Source organism: Crotalus tigris, unplaced genomic scaffold (assembly GCF_016545835.1).
Source record: "Crotalus tigris isolate CLP2741 ecotype Arizona unplaced genomic scaffold, ASM1654583v1 scf7180000018485.2372832, whole genome shotgun sequence".
Classification (NCBI taxonomy): Eukaryota; Metazoa; Chordata; class Lepidosauria; order Squamata; family Viperidae; genus Crotalus; species Crotalus tigris.
In genome coordinates, this window is record NW_024097033.1 from 2,124,087 (window position 1) to 2,148,613 (window position 24,527).

Sequence of the window (24,527 nt, forward strand, 5' to 3'; positions counted from 1 at the left end):
ATACTCCTTACCTAGAAATTTCTTCAAGATCGAATAAATGAAGGTCTGATTACATTCTTTGTATGGGGAGCAGCATAATAATATATGGGTTAGAGTTTTTATTGAGCCTTCACTACATGGACATAACCAAAAACTCATAGGAGTACCTTTAAAAGGTCACAAAAAGGACATTAAAAGATTTCAGAATCATAATGGTAATAAATAGATGGCTGGAGCAAATCATTTTGGAAGTATGTGATAAATATTGGGGTGCAACACCTTGCTTAAATTTGTTTGAAGATCTACATTCCAAATTCATTGTTTGAGGCTGTTCTAGCATTATCAAAACATAATGAGAATAAACTTTCCACAGAAAAGCCCAGTAAATGAATTTTATCTAGGGCTTTTTAAGTCATAATGATTTAAAACAATCTCTAAGTATTAATGGGGCCAAGCCTCTAGAAATTATTAACTTTAGCAAAAGTTAATAAGAAGAAATGATACTCCAGTGTCCAAGGAGATTATACCTCTCTCTATATGTAAGATGGCATTTTGATACTTTTTTGGAACCATCAATATGGCTCCAATAAATTTATTTTGAATAGCTTCATATATGTTAAGCTTTGCAGAAGAGCAAAATATAAAGACTACCTTAGCTTGAAAAAACTTGCAAAGTGCAGGGATGTAATGGGCTCCTTTTGAATGATAAAATCTTATGATCGTACAGAGGTATGCTGTATGATACTTGCCCAGGAAAAAGAAAAATAATAGCTAGAGAAGCATGGAATTGCACTCCAAGATATTTATAGATATACACCTGACCAGATATACACAAATAAATCCCATTTATTTGCCATTTGTGAATTTTATGATAACACTGGGCAAACACTAAAACTTTGATTTTCTGCTGGTTTATTGATATGTTTCAAATATTTGGGTGAATTGTATGAAGTACCATTGCAAGTTGCAAATTGCAATGCACTAGTCGAGTTGACATAGGAATCATATGAGATCTTCTCGCATCATGAAGTAACATGGTCAATTAAAAGTTGATATTTGAATCTGATATACTGAATATGTGCCATGTGCGATCAAAAAAAATTGGGACTTGAATCTCATTTATATTGATATGGAAGGAAGATTGACAAGTTCAGTAGAATTAGTTTTCTACGCAATGCCCTTAGGATTTATAGCCAAGTTGGAGACTTCATTGTGTTAGACAAGTTAGGTTGTTGCCTTCCTAAATATCTGCAATTGTTGTACACCTTGAGATTTCTAATTAAGGAGATGCTACAAAATCACAGATATTCCATTTCAGAGTACAGCAGATCCTCTATTTAGGATGGTACATAGTTTAATGATCTGCAAAGCATTCTAAAAATATGCTTTGCAAGGCATGGAACATGTAACAAAACATTAATCTTTGAACCATTAACACAGCCATGTTTGCAAGCTTGACTTTGTTTTGCTTGAGATATATAAATGAAAAAGCTGCTTTAACTATTACAAAAAAGTCTTTTTAATGCACTCCCATATTTCATGAATCACTTCTCAAATACTTGGCACAATTCTAGTATGCATCAATAGGTTAAAGTAACCTTGAACAGGTTTGAAATTGTAAGGAATAACTCATTCATCTGAGTTATTGCAACAGGTTGAATACATATATACAGTAGAATGCAGCTGTTTATTACAGATCCAGGTTTATCAAAACTGTAGAATTCAAGATACACAGGAAAAAAATTGTTAAGAGTTGGTCAGTGTGTTAGTATCTTTCTATGTAATATTATCTTATAACCCATGTGTGAATGCATGCATGCATTTTATTTGTATGTTGTCTACTTCCAAAGGTTCATTTTAAAATGTATTTTAAATTGTATCAAATAAATACATTTGCCTCCAGTACTAAGCACATTTTAGTTCCATGCATGTCTACTGATAATCTATTTGATAGCTTAAAATACGTCTCTAGCTTTAATACAGACTAAACATTTCATGGTTAGACTAAAACATGATAACTGCTATTCAATTCTTTTTCTTCTTCAATTAGGAGATTCTGTTGTGGTGGCTCCCAGCCAGACCCTTTCAAATGAAGAGTTGCAGATGCTACGGAAATCAACGATCAACGTTGTCCGCCACTTGAACATTGTGGGGGAGTGTAATATCCAGTATGCCTTAAATCCCACCTCTCTAGAGTACTGCATCATTGAAGTTAACGCTCGGCTTTCTAGAAGCTCTGCCTTGGCATCAAAGGCCACAGGGTAAGATTGGAAACAATAATGGGTGGACAGCTATGTAAAAGAAGCATCTGGGATTTTTTTAAAAAAAGTCTTTGGAAATATTTGAATATGTAGCCAAACATACAGTAGTTTCAGTTAAATTCATGAATGCCTTCCTCATATATTTAATAAATTTCAAATTATGTTATGTTAAAATTAATAGTTAAGTGTTTGGAGATACTTCCCAGGGCTGCATGTAGCCCTCACCCTCAGGCTGGACACTCTTGTTAGAGCTGTTTGATTATCAGTACTGTATGTCATCCATGTCGGTTTTAATATCTTTCCTTCAAGGTTTCGTTTCTTGTCTGAAGTGAAAAATTAAATTTGGTAGTTGTACAAAGTATGCTGTAACCTTAGGAGTTTTTTCTTCTTCTTCTTTTCCTCGGGAGTGGAAATGTTGAACACAGCTCAAGCAGACCTTACCAGACATTCCCCAAGTCTTCCAGAAACCATGGGCAAGCCAAATAAACTCTGAAGCCTTGAAGAAAAATATTGACCAAAATAACGTTCTGCCTGTCTTGAAGAAAAATAAGTTATGTGGACCAAACCTGAGCGGTTATACAGCTGCTGTAGTGTTGAACTGGATCAGTATTTCTCAACCTCAGGAACTTTGTCCCAGAATTCCAGCAGGCTGGTTGGGGAATGCTAGCTGGGGAATTCTGGGAGTTGAAGTTCACACATCTTACAAAGCTGCTGAGGCTGAGAAACACTGAATTAGATGATCCTTGTGATATTTTCCAACTCTACAATTCTGTGATATGCAAAAGCTTTTGATATATTCTCTGTCTTTTCCCCCCAATAGCCTCTATTGTTTTGATTATTTCTGTGTAAATGCACATAGAATACTTTTACTATGAATATGGTTTTTCAAGCATTATTCAACCATGGTTTTATTTACTGTATTCAAGGTCAAATGAATACTGTTTACTGTAATATTTTCAGTAGCCTAGACAGTAACTGTAAGAAATATACATTATATAGTATGTCCTTCACACATACTGAAGGAATATGGGCAAAAGAAGCTACCACCATTAATCTGTTATGAGCTGGGCACAATGTTTAATATTTATTAAATGAACTGCATTTCCAAGCAGTGAACAATAAACTGAAATATAGTGTCACTTAAATAAACAATTCTTTAAGTTTCTATCACTGGAAGTTTTCTATTAATGTTTGGATGGTCTGAAGACCCCTGATTTGGGCACAGGTTTAGACTAGAAGATCTCCAATAGAGGTGGTCCTTGATAATTCATTTAGTAATGTTACAACGGCATTGAGAAAAGTGACTTATGACAGTTTTTCACACTTACAACTGTTGCAGCATTCCCATGGTCACGTGATCAACATTCAGGCACTTGGCAACTGATTCATATTTATGACGGTTGCAGTGTCCCAGGATCATGTGATCACCTTTTGCGATCTTCTGACAAGCAAAATCAATGGGGAAGCCAGTTTTGTTTTACAATTGTGTTACTAACTTAACAACTGCAGTAATTCACTTAACAACTGTGGCAATAGAGGTCCTAAAATGGGGCAAAACTCACTTAACAACTGTCTCACTTAGCTGTCTCATTTTGGGCTCAATTATGGTCATATGTTGAGGGTTACCTGAATACTTTCCAACCATCCAATGATTCTATGATTACCTGTGAAAATATTTTTTTTGTTCTTGATGTCAGGTATCCTTTGGCATTTATAGCTGCCAAAATAGCCCTTGGGATCCCACTACCAGAAATTGAGAATATAGTATCTGGAAAGACCACTGCCTGTTTTGAACCAAGCTTGGATTATATAGTAACCAAGATACCACGCTGGGACCTTGATCGTTTTCCAGGTGCATCCAACAAGATTGGGAGCTCAATGAAGAGTGTGGGTGAGGTGAGTCCAAGGTTTTCCCCATTTTCTGAAGAAATAATATTCTTTTCAAAATACTATTGAGATCATTTGGCAATGTTGATGATGATGTTGGAAATGGGGAGAGGTAAGAGGATGCGGTAGTTCAGACTGTTTCTCAGACATAGACTTACTCTAAGGTTACTAGTTGTGTAACTCACAGCAGAGGTAAGACGAATCAGAACTCTTATTTGATTTATAGTTCTGCTCATTAACCATTGCACTTTACATTCATAACCACACAATAAACTCTCTCTACCAGCAATAAATAATGTGTTTCAGGCTCAGGGTTGCCCTTGGTGAACTCCTAGCTTGGAAATGGTGTGTGTACTGTATGTGTGTGTGTGTATTCCAACAAGTGGGTGAGGCCAAAACAAAACAAAAAATATTTAAATACAATTGTATGACTATCCACATATTGAATTATTTCCCCTTTGTCTAGATTACCATTTGATGATCTTTTTGGAGGCATTCTAGATCCATGGCTAGAAAGTTGGAAGCTATATGAAGGAATACCACCCTCAAAAGATGTTTTAGACTATAATTACCATCAGTCAAATTGGTGGCAACCAGTGCTTTTTTGTAAGAAAAAAGGTGCCAGAACTCACGTCTTGTTAATCTATATATATATATATATATATATATATATATATATATATATATATATATATATATATATAGTTCTTAACATAAATTTAATTTATTGTATTTAAGGCAAATGTTTATAGTAAATTTTACACTAAAAATTAAAAAAAGATTTTCAATTTACCAACAAGTTTTTAAAATAAAGAAATTATTTACTTTCACACGTAGTTAATCACTGTACACACACCCACACACATCAGCTGTGTAATGAAACATAATGGTTGCCACCCGCAGTAAGCACTCAGTGCGCGATCACACGACCAATTACAAGCCGAGCAGTGCCACAAGCCAAGCAGCAGCATCACAATCAGTGCAGATGAAGTACACATGCATCGGACTCGACACACAAGCAGCCCACATGCACTGTTTTAATGATTTTGCTGCCAACCTGCTATACTCAACAGGGTGATTCAAATCCATGTGGACCAAACATCAAATTTTCAAAAGTTACTTTTAAAACTTTGAAAATCCATTGAAAAAAAGGTGCCAGAACCCTGTTCCGATGCGTTCTATGACAAAAAAAGCACTGGCGGCAACCATTGTTCAAACTGGCTGGGATTTGTAAATTATAATCTGAAATCTCTGAAGATCTTCTATGTGAAGATAATCTATGTTATATGCCCATGCTTTAAATAATTATAGTTTTCTCCTTCCAGAATCCTCCACATCAGTTTTGTGAGATAACAAGAATACTTCTTACCTGATTTCTCTCACAAAATTATCAGGGTTTCTGGGAATAGAGAATTACTTTCAAAATTACTTCCAAAGTCAAAGTTTGTGATGTAAAAAGTAGGGAAAAAAAACATTAGAATGCCACCCATTATAATTTTATACTGCTCTCAAGGACAACTTGAGGAAAGCTGACTTAAACTTCATATGGAATAAATTCTCTTTATTAGTTGTGCCAGAAATAGTGGAAGGATGTCATCGCTCTTTGTGCAAATATCTCTAAAATTCCAGGTTCTCATATTCATGGGTAAAATGGAGCAGTTAAAGCCTATTTGTTTGTTGAAGCTCATGATAGGAAAAGCTGGTTAATGAAAAGTCAAGCAGTTTAGTCTGAGGACCAAATTATCACTGATTGCTTCATACATGATACAGAGCATGGTCCTTCCTTGTATATACATCCATTGCGTTTTTCTTCCTCCCAGAGTGGGTGCCTTTGCTGACTAGTTGTCATAGATTATCTATTTGCTTTTAAGAGCTAGAAATGACACTATCTACTTTTGCAGTTATTTTTCTGTTAATTTTGGAATGAATTATTTTAAACGGTTCTTACTATGAATGTTGTGGTTGACTATTAATTCATTTTATGACAAATTAATGTGGTGAGTCATTTTGAGATAAGAAAGGTGACATGAAAGTATAAAGATAAATAGGGGCTCATGCATATGGTAATTTTTATTTAATAGCAGTCCATCAAAGACATGAATATTTAATGATGAGGACAACAGAGTTCCTTGTTGCTTTCATAGATGAGTAATAGGTTCATGAAATAACTTAGAATATGGTTGATCTTTTGAAAAATTTTGAATTTTGTGTTATTTGAACTATTTCCAAACTGTTGGGAATTTCAGCCTTCCTTAGAAATGCCTCTAAATTTCTGTACATTTTAATAAAAGTGTAATTGCACATCACTGCACTTCATTCTTGAAGTAAGCAATGGCTTTGACTCTTTCTGGTTTTTTTTTAATTGCCTGTTACTGCCTTTATTTTTCAATGAGAACATTATCATTCATTCTATATTTCTATAGCCAAAAATTATGACACGAAAAATACATTTTATTTTTTCAGACTTCCAAAAACTGTTAGGGAGATGTACCATCCTTACAGGGAATATTCATTGAACCTCTTTTCTGAATTTTGCAAATCAAAAATGGGAAGGATAATTCTGTCATGGACACTTGCTTAGGATTAGATTTTGCCCATTTTCAGCCAAAGCCCAAGTGTTTATTCTGAACATGTTTGCTCTTAACAAAACAGATACGGTTCTTTGCTGCCCCTACTATTCCTTCTACTTCCACATCCATCCATAGGCATCTGGTCCTAACCACGATGACATTAAAATAATGAAAAGAGTATTGTGGATCATAGCACAATGCCACATTATGACACGTTTCATCCCTTGCTCCCTGCCTCCATAGACATTGATGTATCTATTTTAGAATTATTAAAATGTGCAAACAAAAAAACTTGGACCAAACCTTATGCTATTGGAGCTGTAGCTTGGTTATTGTTTTCCAAGTTACGATAGTCACAAAAATCTTTAGTTAATTTCCTTCAATATTAGGAAGTATTTGAGAGGACCACTTTCTATTTGTTGGGAAGGTATGATAATTTTAGCAAACCTATGTGTGGTATGAAATATGCTTAATATTTTCTCTTTTTATATAGTTGCCATGTCTCGAATGATATAGGGTCTCCTTCTTGAGCAGGGGGTTGGATTAGAGGAACTTCAGTGTCCCTCCCAACTTTGTATGGAGAAGGAATACTTTGAATAATAATAACTAAACTGAATATCAAAATTCAACATTTTCACTTGTCAGCGATTGTTTTTACTTCCACTTCTATTTTTTCTTCTAATAAAACATTATATTAAAGATAGTACAAAGAGCATGGCATTTAAAATTGTAATTTAGGACTCTCTAGAGTAATATTGACACGTTTATCTATAGGTTTCAAGAAAAATGGAATGTGACATAATGGGTAAATCATGCAGTTAATTAACTAATTATCCAACAGTTTTGCAAAATATAATAATTAATAACACATTTGCTTGTTGTCAGACTTTTTTCTTAATGGTTTTAAAACATATTCTTTAGCTGTGCTATTTTGACATTCAAGGCTTTCTTAGAGCATTAGGTATTTTTTTAAAAAAACCTTCTTTCCCTTCTACCTTCATAGAAAAAGTAAATTTTACACAACTCTGTTATGGAAGGCCTTATTGAGCTTAATAATATAATATCTGAAACATATGTCTTACAAAACAGTGTATGAAAAATTTGTTAATAACGTATAAATGGGTGCTTTGCCTCATTGAAACAGCCCTTTGATGTAAAATGTTGTGTTTCCAATTGCCAGAGCACAATTGGGTTGCTTTAATCTGTAATAGGGACTACTGTGATGCTGAATACAGTCCATATTACCAAACTGAAGCAGTTGATCCAGGCAGATAAATCTCACCTCCAAACATTGCTGTGCTGAGGCAGAACCAATGGCTTTCAGGAGCAAAGATGCCTAATTGAGGCAGACCTTCATTAGTCAGCAGTCATATTCTACCTTTCTTTTACTTTGAGTTCAAAACAATTCACAGAGTATAAAATACTATTTCAAGCAAAAGTGTAAAAACAGTGTCCATTGAATTCATCAAGCTTGCTCTATAGCTCAGGTTGCCAATCCTGGAGGACAAAATTCTGACACCTATTTATATCACGTACAGAACTGGGAGAAACATTTATTTCCAAATATGTTTTTTTTTGTTTTGGCAGCTTTTTAAATAAACCCTCATAGAAAGTGATTTTCTTTAAAGTGGATATATTTAGGAAGTTTTACTCTCCTGGATTTAGAGTTGGAGATTGTTTTTTCTTATTCTATTACCAAATTCTATTATAGTATATGGAAATATGACTGAAATTTTGCTTCCATATCTGTGACATTTTGTTGTATCTATAGTTCAGATTTCTTCTAATCTGTATCATAGATACATTCTTCTTTGGAGAAGGGTGAAGGCCGAAGCAATAATTGAAGTTCCATTGTGGATTAATTTCACATTTATAATCAGTGGGCTCTTAGCTACACAATTAAAAATACTTTCCTATCTTTTCCTGACTCTGGAAAAGTGATGTAATTTTCTTTTGGAAATTTCAGAACTAAAACATTTTCAGACTTTGAAGTGTTGTCATTCAGTTCTATGCTAGATCAAGTAAAACCCAGTCTATTCATGAAATATTACTGTATCATTGAAAAAATGTGTAGCATAATTACTTTCTTCCAGCATTGTCTGTCTTTGGCTTTTCTTGTGACTAAATGGAAGACAGGAACAGAGGACAATATATTTAAATTTTATTGCTTCTACTTGGAGTGATAATATTGGTGGCAGTACATTCTGACATAATTCACTCATTGCATTAAGCCATAGTTTGACTTCCAAACTATGGTTTTTAGCTAGTTTAATTCATGAATCCATGGCTTATTCAACAAAGTTTGCTTAAAAATTTGAGTGTGATGTATGAACCCAGCCACTATGTGAAGTCAGCTGCTATGTGACATGACTGTGCGGAAGTTACTGTACATTATTAATGCAACTATTGTGTGTGGGGGCTGCTGTTAACTCTTGAATTTAGCTAGGCTGTTGAGCACAGGACAAGGATTACAGTATGAATCAATTGCCCATTTGCACAACTCATTTACCTGGATGGGGGAATTTTGAGTTTTATGAAGACCCTAATCCAGGAATTTAACTTGTGTAAACACCATAGAAATCTGTCAGATTTTGGTTAACTCTCTCCAACCCATTGTGTTGTGCACAGTATTTACTCAAAGATTAAGAGTTTCTTCCTTGTTCTGAGAAAGGGAGAACCAAAGGCCTAAGAGAAGTGGTATCTTTGCCTCTGCTTCCTTTCTAATATTTGCCTTGTGCACGCACTATCAGGGGAAATTAATAAACAAAACAAAACAGAAAGGGGTGAGATCAGTCTGCTGTGGTTCCAATCCTAATTATGGCAGTGCAGTGTTTAATTTTATTATATTAATTTTGGTTTCATTTTTTTAAATAAAAAAATAAGCCTCCTTTGTAACTTAGAAGATATAAAAATAGTTCATGCTTATCTGTGTCAGTCATCCTGGATCAACTAAGCACGGGTGAATTACATTTGGAGTGCAATGTTCCTTTCCCTTCCTTCCCTATTTTTAAAAACAGGGCTGAATTTTATCAGAAAAACTGAGGAAAAAAATATTAACAATGTCCTTCTCAACAAATGTAAGAAACTGAACTTAGTTTGCTCTGTCAGGCTTTCTATAGTTTCACCATAGGATTTGAAAAAGCATTTCCTCGTTAGCGTTTATGATAGATTGATTTATTTCAATATTAAAAGGTATATTTTATTGCTGTAGTTTGGTACTAATAAAGTGATGATGATGATGATGATGATGATTTGGATCTTGGATACAGCCAAGAAATGAAGCAAAATAGAGGAGAGAGCAAAGTTGTGTTTGTTTTCTATCTGAAAGCATTCAAAAGCCCTTCCTGAGCTGGCTTTCGCTCCCCTGCTCTTTGGACGGAAATTGTGAAATGCTTGGATGTAACCTTGGTTTGAATTCTCCAGGAAATTAATTAGGGTGGTGGGTGGTTAGCAGAGCATGTTTAAATAAATACAACCAAGCCTATTAACAGAAACTATAGATTAATGCTTCAGGTCCAAAAATATAAGCAAAGTTTACTAACAATAAAGTTTCCCAAGAAAGCCTGCATCAAATTTATTCATGGGGGGGGGAGAGGGAAAGATGGACAAAAGGAAATAAGAAACTCTGTTCTTGTAGGAAAAAAAACTCCTGAAAGTGTTTCCCTTAGGACCGTGGTGGCGAACCTATGGCACGGGTGCCAGAGGCGACACTCGGAGCCAGTCCTAGGCCTTCAGCTGAGTTTTATAAAACCTTTTCGCTTTAGGCCTCCGCCACCATGTACAAAAAAAAAAAGGTTCAATCAATCAGTCAGTTTCAACTTCTCGTGGGAAAAAAAAGAACTTGCAAAGTTGGAATTGATTGAACTTTTTAGTCCCACCCAGTCTGCTGTTACCACCACAGCCACGCCCATCCAATGGGCCACACTCACCCAATGGGCCACACCCACCCGGCACCCGATGATGCATAAGTGGGTTTTGGGTTGCAGTTTGGGCACTCGGTCTCTAAAAGGTTCACCATCACTGCCTTAGGAGAAGGAAAGCAGACATTTGTATGCTATTTCTATTCCTAACATCCTAGGTTGTTTTAGGTGCAGTGTCAAAGCTGTTAAACTCTATCTCCAAAATTTTGTATTCTTCTTTCTTCAGCACATGAGTTTTTGCCTAGAAGTCACTCTGCCTCAAGCTGCATCTCCTAATTTATTCTTAAGGTTATAACTTGAATTTTTTTTTCTTGAGAAATCTGAAACCGAAGTGTATATTCTGTGCATCACGGCGTAAACATTTTCTTTATTCCAGGTTATGGCTATTGGACGCACCTTTGAAGAGAGCTTCCAGAAGGCTTTAAGAATGTGCCACCCATCCATTGATGGCTTCACATCATGCTTGCCAATGAATAAAGACTGGCCTGCTGAGTTGGATCTCAGAAGCGAACTATCTGACGCCTCCAATACACGAATGTATGCAGTGGCCAAGGTACTGTGAGAAGCAGTTGAATTTTCATCTTGCCTCTAGCTAATAGATGAAGCATTATTTTCCAGATAGCAGCAAGATAAAAGATCAGCACTTTCCATGTTTTTTCTTAAACAAAGGTAATGAAATATTCAGTTAGAACATTTTCAATGTGGCAGAATTCTTGTTTTAATGGAGCAGACTATTCTGCCAAATAAGACTTTTGTTGAAATTATCTCATGGTATCAAAGTCTCCAGCATTCACAAGTATTTTTTTTTTTCTGACGATCAGGAAGACCATAGATAGTCCGGGTGGCAGTCTTTACATTAAATCCTTAATAATTAAGAAGCAGGAAGAACAAGCCTGTTGTTAATTTTCTTTCTCTGAAATAGACTACTTTCCAATTCCCCTAAGCCATTATACAGTCTGTTTATAGCATTAGCCTAAGAAGAATAGACACTGATTCTTCCAGAATATGGAATTATTCAAATATGTATTATATTCTTTTCTGTTTTGACATTTCAGCTTTCTTTACTTGTTAAAATTCATCTAGACGGCTGGAACTTGCTGGTCAGAAATTTTTAACAATTGTTATGACACTTAAAGAATGAATTATTTATTCCTGTTGGTGCAATGCCACATTAAGTCCATTTGCTAGACTTGTCAAAAAATCTTTTAATTCTCACTTTTCTCAAAATCCAACATTTGGAGATGGAGAAGGAAATTTGATTCTGTGCTTTGAAAAAATGTACTGTGATATTACTTTCCTATTTTTAAAAAGATGTAAAATAGATATAGGGCTAAATAATTGCAGAATCACATCCAAATTACATGATTCATTACTATATGCTATGTATTTGAAGATGCTGATTGTTTGTTAAGCTGACAACACTAATGCTGCAGGACTTAGATGTTAATTAGACTTCTGGTGTATACAACTTCAAGATTGATGTAGAGATTTATATGAATGGATGCTCAAATCCTTGCACATAGAAACTAGAGTGCTGTGAAGAAAATTAGCTGGTACTTATTCTTTAGTGGGCATATAGCCTGAATAATTAAGTCATATTTCTGTATAGATTTTAATAGGCAACTATTTGTGCCTCAGTTGGCCAAGTTCCTTTTTTCCTGAAAAATACTGGTTTATATATTTGTTGGTATCTTAAAATTTAATTCAAAAACGTATAAGTAAGCAACTTTGTAAAATTTAAGTAGCTGCTGTTATTCTTTTCCTTTGGTTCCTTTTTTTAATTTGGCTAAAGATATATGGATGCGTGTATTTTCTCAGTTGAAAGGAACCAGTTGCTTCATTGGACATACAAGATTTCATGAGAAAGAAGAGTCTGATGTCAATAGGTTGTTTACATGCTTGAATGATCAGGAAGAATGCTGTAGTGTCTATCAGATAGTAATGTTTCAGTAGAGTCTCCTTGAAAATATAGTATCATGATCGTCACGTTTGCTTCTCTCAAGGAATATTTTCTACCTTGAGAAATATGCCAACATATTGAATTATCATCACAGAATCATGCCACATGAGTGCAGCTGGGCCTTAATCAGATCTGTTGGCTCTCAGTGTTGCTAAAACACATCTTTTGGTTTCCAGAAGTTGCACTTCATGTAGGATTCTTGGAAATAGTGAGCAAGCTGTCCAATAAAGTTGGTCTTTTCCAATTGATCTTTTTAGAAGGAACCAATGGGCTCCCTAGAACTTAATTTGAAAGCTATAGGCAGTGTGTATTTGAAGATCAGTTTCGTGGAAAGAATCTAGTTCTAATGAGATTTAAACTAGTTTGAATTGAATTTTGATGCCCATTCAGTTGAGTTGGGGAACTTACCATTGTAAGGTTATGTAAGGTTGACAGTGTTTCTCTACTTTTCAACCTGATCCATGACAATAATCATAAGTTGGATTGTTTTTTATAAACTGATTCTTAAGGGTTCTTGGAACCTACAAATCTTCAAACAAAGGCACAGGAAGACAATTCAACATTTTGTTTCAAAAAGAATATGCAGTCTTTGAACCTTACATGATTCCAACTAAAGCTTAAAAATAATAATATAATATTATTAAGTGAAAGTATGCCAGACTGCAGTTATAGTATATAGGTCAGCTTGTATAGATTTAAAACTTTGAAATGAGTTTTTGAACAGAAATGAAACTTTTGAACACAATTTATAACATCTGGAATTAGAATAAAGAGTATACAATTTTAAAGGAAAATGGAGGGAATATTAAGCATGAAGGGTTTCTTTTTACAGAAAAAATAAAATAAAATCAGAATTAAACTAGTTAAATTAACAAATAATATGGATCACAGTTAAAAAGCAGTCAATATTTATAAACTATTGGTGAAAGTTATATTGAGAAAGAGCTAGATTTCAGAATAGATTCAGGATAGAAATAACTACTAAATATTTTCATTCAATGCAGGAATAAGTCAGTGAATTCATGAAACCATGACTAATCAACTTTTCTTTCTGATAGGCCTTGAATGAAAACTTCCCTGTAGATGATATCCATAGACTTACAGACATTGATAAATGGTTCATCTTTAAAATGCGTAATATTGTGAACATGGAGAAGAACTTAAAAGCTTTTGATAGGTGAGTCTATTAAACTTCCTTTTAAAGACAGCCAGGTATGTTATGTTGTATTACTCTAATGCCAGGTAATTGTTTCTATGAAAGTGCTGGTAAGCAAACATTTCTGCATACTGTATTCTTGCCTTCCCCTTTTTTAAATGGTTAACTGGTGTACTAAGCGTGGTCATGAGAATGCAACCCTAAACATATGGCTGTTGCTGAATGGACTGGTTGAATTGCTGCTTCAGTCTCTCCTCCTATTTGGATTACTCCACTGCTTTCTCTACACACTTTTGGATTCTATTCTTGATTTAGTCTCCATCCTGATGCCATATTTATGTATCCAATAATGCTTATCGTCTTTAAAGTGCGTATGAATGAATATCAGTATGGTCAGGCATTTATCATGTATGCTCCAGTTAGGGTCCACTGTTGACCTATAGCATCCTGTCCTTTACTTCCCTTGACTTTTCCTTTAGATGTTGTGTCAAATTGAGCCCAAAAGGGCAGGATAAGTGAGAGGGTAGCTTTGGCACTGCCAAAAAAGATAAATTCATTATTCAAGAGAGATTCACGAAGTGTATTGTATTTGAGCTCTCCAGAATTTCAAGTCTTAGTTATAATTATAATTCAATCTGCCTTTTATTTTATGTGGTGCCTTCAAGTCTGCCTTTATTCCTGCTGACTGCTTAGACAAATCCATGCAGTTTTCTTGGCAGCATTTTCAGATGTGGCTTGCCATTGCTATCTTCATAGGACTAAGAGTCACCCAGCTGTTCCTAGCCTTTTGCCTTGGAGCAGTACACCAAACTGGCTCTCTTATATATTTGTTTACTATGCAATATGTTATACAAAATTACTAAGTCACAGCAAAAATTGATTTTAAAAAACGGTTGAATACGTTTCCAAAATATAACATCACCCGCTGATACGTTGCATAGTGGTAAAAGTGCTGGAGCCATGTTCTAGTCCACCATCAGTATGGAAATTCTAGTCACTCTTTGCCTCACATGAGTCTGGAGAAGATTTAAAATTTAGGTAAGAATATGTGACCTCTTTCATGTACCTTCATTCCCAACCATTAAGGTCCTAATTTTTGAATCATATCTCAAAACCAGGTGTGCTAAAGATGTAAGATAAAAAGCTTGATGAAGGCTTGAAAACTGATGGCATAAATTGACTTCACATAACATTCAACTAGTTGTTGGCATTTTAGCTTATTGTGTTGACAAACCCAGACCATAATGTTAATTAATGATTCAGTGTCGTATGGTAATCCAGACAATTGGATTAGCCTAGTAAATATTGACTCATGAGCCATTGATGAACAGAGAGGAGGTGTGGCGCGTGAGAGAGGAGCAGGGAATGTAAAGGATCTATTGTGGCCAGAGCAGAGGATAGGGAGCAGGGAGGAGAGGTAAGTGTCAGAGAAGGCAAAAAAATCTCTTCCTCTTTCTCCGCTCCATTCTATCCTGAGAATAGTTGCAGCTTTGCCAAGGGGGCCGAGAAATGGAGCTTTGCTTTGACCAGTAGGAGTTGTAGATTTGTAGAAAGGATTTCATGAGTTTGATATTTGCCCGAGCCCAGGAAAACACCTATGGTTACAGGGGAGTTCTGATCTTTCTAGCAGCCAGAACAGACATAGCCATGGAAACAGAAGTCATATAGGAGGAATTAATCCTACAGTGGGCCTACAGATAAGAGACAACCTTCAAGTTCTTCCTCCATGTGATATGGAAAATTCTGTTCTGCTCCGTGATGGAAAACATCAGTATATTGATAGAGGTCGTGACATGGACACAGGTGTCTGTAGGATCTTGTGGTTTTTATCAAAATCATGAAAGCAGGATCATATCATCTCTCTTTCCCCTTCATATGTGCGTGACACGATGGCATGATGGCCGTTTTTTAATCATCCTGCCCATCCTGTGGATATACTCAAGTAAATAACCACTTTAATCTAGGCCAGAGAAGCTGTCTAGATGAGCCCCTAGTCTGACGCCTTAATCATCTTAGCAAACCTTCTCTTTTGGGGCAGCTATAATTGAAGATGTAGTTAGATAGAAAATAGTATTTTAGTTCTTGTGCATGAATGCATAAAATACAATACAGTAGAGAGCGGCAAACCAAAGATTAAGACTGTCAGTCAGTGTTCTGCTCTGCTATTGTGGTCCATCTTCCCTTCCCTTTTCCTTACTTGTATTTTATGAGGTCTGCAGAGGCTCATTATTGAATTGCTGCCTGCATATTTAGGGCATTTTTCTTAACCTGGAGATGCCAATAGATTTTGATAGCCAGAAGAGGGCACCAGAAACTCACAATCTAGCAAATAATTGAATAAATACATTCCACCGTTATGGAGAAACTTAGCAGAAGGTTTGAAATATTGTTATGAAAAAAGGCTTTTCATCTAATCTTTGTTCTGCTCCTTTGACAATCTGTAAATTTTTAATTGAGTAGTTTTCATTTTACTCAGAAAGTCAGCTGGAGCTTTAGCTAAGCTTAAACAACTATGGAAGAATAGTTTGATAATTTACCATGCACACATATCTCAGGTAATTTCCCCTTTAACTTCCAAGTTTTGTTATACTGTCTTTCTGATTTCACTTAAAAGGAAATAGCTATATGCATTCAATTACCCATATTTTGATAAGTTCCATTTCTTTTGTGATTGATTATAGTTAGCCTTTTGTATAAACTTGGACCCATAAATGAATCAAAACCAATTTGAGTTGTTTTTATTAATGCCTTTTCCATTATGCTAGACTATAAAATATATTTTAAGGAGAAATAATACTAATGTTATTTTTTACACTGGCACCAGATGTAAGAAAATGAATGGACAATGAATAAAGCATATGCACCAACCTATAGCTAGTGGAGTGGACAACCAGCTTGATGATTTTGGTTAGCCCTTTTGACCCTCTCCTCAGTTGCTGCTGCTTAAATTCTATACCAATTTGATTAGACATTAATGCTTCTATAAAATGTTTAATTGCTTTCACATTTTTGAAAAAAAAACCTCATTTTGTTACTTACATGTCCTTTATTGGTGCTAGCAGCAAAAACCCTCATAAATATTCACAAACACTTCTGTATGCTATTTTGTATGATTTTTTCCCTCAAATCTGGAGATTTTCCTATAATATTTTGTCCATACTGTTCGCTGCAAATTATATTGCAAAATTCTGGAAGAGGTGTATTACAACATGCAACTCTGTTTTGTAATATCTTTCATATCAGAAAGCACAAAAACCATAACGTATAAAAATCTTCATGCAATGAATTTCTCATCCATCCCTATTCCCTAATACTGTTTGCAATAGAAGAGAGAAGAGAATAGAAAGCAACATTGATGACTGAAATTAATAGGGTTTAGGGTGATTAGAGGCAGGAAGGAAGGAAAAGAAAAGTAAGAGAGTAGTATAGAGATAGTCTTCTTCTCTTGACTATAGTTTGGCAGACTATCCTAGACTGCATTCAGGATTAATTTCTGTCCTTCCTTCTTTTGCTGCTTTGCAATAAGCCTTGGAGGAGAATTTGATAACAACCCATACATTTGATTTTAAGCCATATGTATGGGTTGTTGTCAGATTTGATTTTAAGCCATAGTGATCTTAGAGACATACACTCACCATCCACCATGGCTTATGAGGAGATAATAGTGTGAAGAGAGAAATATATTAATAATGTCTTTGCACTAGAGTATTTACTGAAATGTACAGTAAATATGATTTCAATTTAGGAGTGATTTCCATGTGTAACCATGGGTAGCACCTTTTAAATTTAAATTATTGCCAAAGAAAGCTAATGAAATAATGAATTGGTTATGCTACCCCAGTGTCCTGCTGATTTCATTCACCATTCCAACCTCACCTTTCCAATTTCATTTTATACTATGTTCCCTGGAGAACTGTTTTCAACAAAAAATAACTTATTGTAACATAATCTTTCTTTAAGATATTTTTGCAATGTTGAAATGTGACTGTAGACACAATGGGACTTCCTTACTGCTTGATCTGCATCTCTGTTATCTGCAACCTTCTTTCTGTTACCATTATTTATGTTTGCATTATAGAAATGTCTAGAAACCTGGAACAATTAACTCCTTTTTTCTTTTTTAATTTTGGCAACTTGATTTGTTAGTTAAGCAGATAAAGATAATGAAGAGATTAAATATAATGAAATGAATTTACAGTAAGAAGAAAATGAATCTTACATGTATTATGCATGCTTGGTGTGCTCTAGATGCTTGTTCAGTTATGAGTTTATAGTTCACATAAAAATGGCTAATCTCAGATGGTCAGTTTGTAATCTGTATCTTCTGGACCAAATCTACTGTTATCCACTTATTTTATTTTCTAAGGAAAATAAAATACATACTCTGGAAGTAAAATATATACTCTGGAAGCTTACCAAAATACTATAAAGTCATAGGATTTCTGTCAATTACTTGTCTGCCACTCAAATATACATTTCATTCTATGATGCCATACATGTGTTCCACTAACAAGAAAACTTGACTACCTTCTGGCCATATTGTGGAACAAAATTGTCCCTTGTATTTCATGCAATTATTGGGGAAATAGAGCGATTGTGGCACACTGTGTATTTCTATCCTAGAAATATAAGTTTGGTATTACTGCTATATATTCAGAAGAAAGCAAAGAAGTAACACGTAGAGTAAATGATTTTTCCTCCTCCTGAGAGGGTGTATGTGTGTGAGAGTGTGTTTGTGTGTATGCATTTGGGAAAAGGAGAAATATATGTTTAGAATAGAATAGAATAATGTTTCCTCTCTGAAATTATAATATAAAAAAGGGTAAATATGTGAAATAATTTGGAAGAGACAAAGAAAGAGAATAAAAGTTCCACCCTCCATCCCCTATTTAAATGGCTTTTCCTGGGAGATGATGGATTCCAGCCAGAATTTAAGTCATTCTGGACATAGAATCTAGAAAGTATGAATTGGAAATTTTAAGAAATCATTGTTTAAAGAAGAAATATAAGTTTAAATCATCTCTAGAATTTTTCATCCAGCTCCTGTTTGAAAACTAGCTCTGAGGGAGGGGGAATGTATTATTGTAATTGGGAGACAATTCCTCTGCTTAGTCAACCTTATAGTGAAAAAAATCCTTCCAAAATAACATTTCACTTAAAGTCTGTATTTGACACACTTCCCTTATTTTAAAGAGTTTTCCAGTGTTAGGAAAATCTGAATTCTTCTTTCCTAATGCTACCAGCACAGCTAGGGATAGATGCTACCTATTGTGGCTTAGACCTTCTTTACAGACATAATTTCTGAGAATTATTCCTTGTGAAACTGGTTTTAAGAGTGTCTGTTTGGCTTTCAAAAATATTTGACTATGTTTTCCATTGTCACTGATAAGAACTATTATGATTGGTTGCACAGTCACCCAGATATTTAGACTGGATTTGGTATTTTGATATGCTGAGTGGACCTCAGATAGGCAAACGTTATTGTTTGATGGTGTTTAAAGGTAGCATCGCAAGATGTAAGCTATTTCAAGTAACATTGTCTTTTGTAATTGACTGATAGTGATTTTGTCAATGCTGATCAATGTTCAAGTGGTGCTCTAGTTGTTTTGAAATTGTACTCAGGGTACCTATTACTATTGGTACTACCTTATCACAGTCAAAGAGGGGTGGAAACCTAATAATTCAAGTCCTAAAGAAGGACTTAAGAGTTATTAAGGTAGTGTCTGAGAATATAGGCAGTTCCTAGCAGAGGTTTTTTTTTTTTTTTTTTTTTGTAAAGTTAGAGTGTTTGTATCTGATACATTCAAAATTTCCAAATACTGAGGTTTTGTGACAGGTATAGCATGTTCCTACAGAATGACCTCTAACTTGCCCTTTTGGAATGGTCTAGCTTCGTTGCTTTGATTTTTGTGGGATGCCAGATAGGTTGATAGAGTTAATTGCCAAGCTTACTTCTCCTGGGAAAGACCTCTCATTTTTGGCTTAATTGGGTTCAGGCTGGGTAGAGAAGATCAGTTCAGGGAAGCTTTTCCTGGGCACTTCTTCTCTGTGTCATAGTTATGCTGATGGGAATTATTTTTAGTAGTGATTCAGTTAAGAGAGGCATCAGAAGCAGAGAGGTGCAGTGAGATACACAGAGCAATGGTCAGGCCACAGGGAGGGAGGTGGCACAAAGAAAGTGGCATCAGTAGCTTTTATTTCTGCCTCTCTCTTTACTGAGATTAAACTGGTTCCAGTCATGCAGGATTTTAATAAAGCAGTTTGCAGAATTCTGGTTGATTCACTGCATTAAAGTGGATTTCTGTTTGTATTCCCAAATTGACTTCAGCATGGGATTGCTTTTTCAAAGGTTTGCTCAACTCTATTCTATATCTTGTTATGTGGGGAGAGGAAACAATTTGGGTGCATGTGTGCTAGGAGAGTTGCTCAGTGAGAAAGAGGTACTAGCTAGGCAGAGAAGCTGATGCCTATGTGCAAAAGATTATCAGGGAAAAAGAAGCCACAGTGGGTTGACCAATTTTATATTTCTGGAGGATTAATAATGCCATTTTCACGTTCTTGTTTTGCCTTATTTCCCTTCTTTCTTGCATGGGGCACTTAGAACTTACACTTACTTCCAGAAGTAAGCAATCATGGCAATGGTGTGGGAGAAATCCTCCAGCTGATTCTGAATAATAATCCCAAAACAATTGGAGCACCACTTGAATACCATTGGCATTGGCAAAGTTGTCATGAGTCAACTGCAAAAGGCAGCTTTGCTTGCAGCATCTGCCTATCCCAGGATTAGGATTTGAAAGATGGATAAAAATGCCATTGGATGAAATGGCATTATTCCTCCCTTTATCAACAAAAAAACAAAACAAAAAAAAAACCAAACAGATTTTATACAGACTTTGTCAGTTAGAGGAACCTAATTTTCCTAATTCAGATTTAAAAAAACAATAGCAAAAGGGGAAAGGATATTCTTGTTTCATTTATTGCTACTAGAGACTGGTTCATTATTCATTATTCTGCTTCTCTTAAATTGTCCTCTAAATCAGACTGATGATTAAGTAGCCAGGATTTAGCTGTTCTTACAGGTTTAAAGGAGGAAAGCTTTGCACTATTGTAATTCTTGCTAAAATATTTTGTAGTACTATGTAAGTTCTTAGGCCCTTATAGTTGATCACTTTAGAAGAAAGAAACTTGTTCTTTCCGTGAGGGCGTGCCAAAGATGTCCCCTTTTCTTTTGAATAAACTGTGCAATCCTTTCAGAGATTAAAAGTCATGAAAGAATAGAAACTAGCACATGACAGCAGTCTTCCAGTACTTGAGGGGCTGTCACAGAGAAGAGGGGGTTGACCTATTATTCAAAACACCTGAGGGCAGGACAAGAAATAACAGGTGGAAGCTTACGAAAGAGAGATTCAACCTAGAATTAAGGAGAAATTTCATGTCTGTGAGAACAATCCATCAGTGGAAGGGCCTGCCTCCAGAACTTGTGGGCACTCTTATCACCAGACGTTTTTAAAAGGAGATTGGACAGCCATTTGTCCAGAAGGGTATGGCATTTCTTGCTCGAGCAAGGGATTGGACTAGAAGACCTTCAAGGTCCCTTCCAGCTCTCTCATTCTATGATTCTATATCTATAAGAGATTTTTTTTAAAAGCCTAGAAAAGTTTTTAAAAGAGAGATAATTCTTTTTTCAGCTCATTGAAATTTCTCACAATTATGGAAATAATGTCCCTGTCTCATGCTGTAAATAAATTGGAACAATTGGATGATTATCTCGTGGGTTGTGGGTACTCCATCATGTTGTGTGTTCCATCTGGTTTTTAAGAAGAAATTGGACAGTTATTTGTCTGAAATGGTATAAGGTCTTCTGCTTGAGTAGGAGGTTGGACTAGAAGACCTCCAATGTCCCTGTTATAGAGATAACAAAAAAGAGGAAGGACTTACCAGTCTTTTGTTTTTATGTCTGTTGTAATTTTAAATAAAGTATAGAACTGGAATATTATAAAGCAGGGGTTGATTCCCCCCCCCAAAGAAATGGAAAAATACAAACACAGTTAGAAAAATTGAGAACTAATATCTATTTTCCACCTCTGAAACTATAAAACATTATATTTTCAAGTTCCTTTGATGTAGGTAGAGAGGGAGAAATTTACTGCTAAGGTTGAGAATATAATCCAAAATATTTTTGAAGACTACCATTAATAACTAATTCTAGCTAATAACTAGTTTAATGTCAAACTTAAGTCAGTGGTTTAATCAATAGATTAAAATCCTTTCTATTTCCTGTCTTCTGGCTACTTCAAACAAACCTGTAAAGGAGTTGTTTTCTGGTGGATTTTCCTTCTGCTGAGAAAGGGGCAAAAAACCCTGAAAAAATAGCTGATCTGGCAAATGCATTTTAGATCTATGTTTACTCTGTGTCCAGGGAGATGGTTGAACTGACATAAAATCTATCTGCAGGTAAACAAGTGTGACTAGCCTTTTAAAATACCGCTTTTCAGAGTGATTATCTACATGCATTGTTGTATAAGTTAGGAATAAAAAGTTCTTCCTTACTTTAATATCACTGAAAAGTAATTTATCTATATTTAGAATAAGATTAGTATTTTATTTCAGATCTAAAAGAGATATAGAATAGGGACATTGTTTACTCTCATTATTAACTTATTTTAACTTAATTTTAATTGTGTGTGTGTTGTTTATATAAAATCTATCAATCAATCAATCAATCAATCAAATAGAAAGCCAGTCATGGAGTGTTTAAACTCTTCTGTTTGAAGTTACTGAAATTAATATTTGCATTAGTAGATTATCTTTGCTAAAGCAGACTTATATTCCTATTATCTTGTATTAGTTAGGTTCTGGCTTCTGTGACAACTGTATTTATTAAGATAGTATTCCCAGATTTTATTTTATTTATTTTATTAAAATAGGTAGGTAGGTAGGTAGGTAGGTAGGTAGGTAGATAGATAGATAGATAGATAGATAGATAGATAGATAGATAGATAGATAGATAGATAGATAGATAGATAGATAGTAGGATATAAAAGCAGTGAGATACAATACTATGCCAGATTGTTTCTTTCTAAGAGAGAGAGAGAGAGAGAGAGAGAGAGAGAGAGAGAGAGAGAGAGAGAGAGAGAGAGAGAGAGAGATCTCCACAGCAGTCCAAGAATAGTTGTTTTAGTATGTTTTCATCACTTCTTGTGAAATAACTAATAGCAATAGCAATCAGACTTATATACCGCTTCATAGTGCTTTACAGCCCTCTCTAAGCAGTTTACAATGTCAGCACATTGCCCCCAACAATCTGGGCCCTCATTTTATTGATCTCAGCAGGATGGAAGGCTGAGTCAACCTTGAGCCAGTCAGGATCAAACTCCTGACAGTGAGCAATAATGCATTCTAGCCACTGTGCCACCACAGCTCTAACTAAAAAGAAGGGATATTCATGAGAATTTTTATTAATTTCTTCTTTATTCCAAGAAACCAACTTTAAAATTCTGATTATATAAAGAAATTTAAGGATTAGAGCATAGGTTAATTACTTCATTCAGCAATGGTACCTATGATGAACTTTGCATTGAATCAAGTTGAGGGTTCAATTTAACTCTTTCCCCCTGAGCTCTGATATTTTCAATCATAGGAGCCAAACAAAACCAAACAATTCTGTTTCAATAGACTATAGAACTACTTTGGGAAATAGAAGGATTTTTAAAATGAAATCTTTACACACACACACACACACACACACACACACATATATATTGAAAAAAAAACTCTTCAGTATGAAGTTTGCAAAGGTACAAAAATTGGAATGAAAATCCCAGATTCAGACTTTGCAAGATGAAAACAGTAGAAAGAAAGGAAGATCAAAGTATCATCAATAAATAATTGCTTTTCCAATTGGGTGTCACACTGCTTTGAAAAAAAAATCAATTTTATATCTGCAAATAAGAGAATAACGTATGATTCATCAGAAGGTCCTTTGCTGATATTCTTGCCTCTGTATAGAGGAGTCCCATCTGATGGAAATAATGTTAGTTTTGTGGGAACACAGAGAAGATATACGTGCTATGAGTGTGCTTCTGCTGTTTTACATATTTGGAAAATAACAGGGATTAAGAGTAAAAGTAGGAGCATGTTTAATTATCTCAAGGTGAAAATCTACCAATCTTGTCACTAAGAGTCAATGACAACTTGATGGCATCGAATCAATTGATGTATATTTGTCATTTTACCTTTCTCATTTTATTACATCAAATATGGGAGATACCAGGACAAATGATTCAATTATATCCAAATGATATGATAATGTAATTATTTGGGGATGATATCTCAATCTTGTAAATATCCCAGGATCATGCACACAACTGTGTTTAGCTGCACATGGCTGAAATACATAAAAGGTTTTCGATGTTTGCCAATAAGAATATAGTCTTCAATCACATTGTCATCTGGAGCTTTATTTGCTGAGCTATTCCTGATGGAATCCTTAGGTTCTTTATTTTAAATCTGAACCTTAAGAAATAAAGAAACAAAATTAAACCCATGCTTTTATTCCTTAATGAAATTATTTGTTAGCTGAAATTGAGATGATAATTTATTTTCAATAGAGGACACTAATCCAGCATTTATTCTATCAACTAAAATTGGTTCCAAATTATTCAGTCATGAGTTGCAATCCAAAATTTGAATATTGTACAATAGTTATATTACAATTTAAGCATATAGATACTGACTCAATCATATCTGATGTGGGATCCTAGGAATGGTGTCTGCACCCCTTCTCGATAAAAA

General features: G+C 35.0%; 1 protein-coding gene across 1 annotated transcript in view; it reads left to right on the top strand.

The window, feature by feature from the left end:
• Positions 1–24,527, top strand: part of CPS1 (carbamoyl-phosphate synthase 1) — a 152,421-nt gene that overhangs the window by 55,920 nt on the left and 71,974 nt on the right. Inside the window, exons 18-21 of the mRNA XM_039352969.1 lie at positions 2,030–2,240; positions 3,938–4,136; positions 10,994–11,170; positions 13,636–13,754. Coding sequence (XP_039208903.1) covers positions 2,030–2,240; positions 3,938–4,136; positions 10,994–11,170; positions 13,636–13,754 — 706 coding nt within the window. The remainder of the gene's footprint in view (positions 1–2,029; positions 2,241–3,937; positions 4,137–10,993; positions 11,171–13,635; positions 13,755–24,527) is intronic.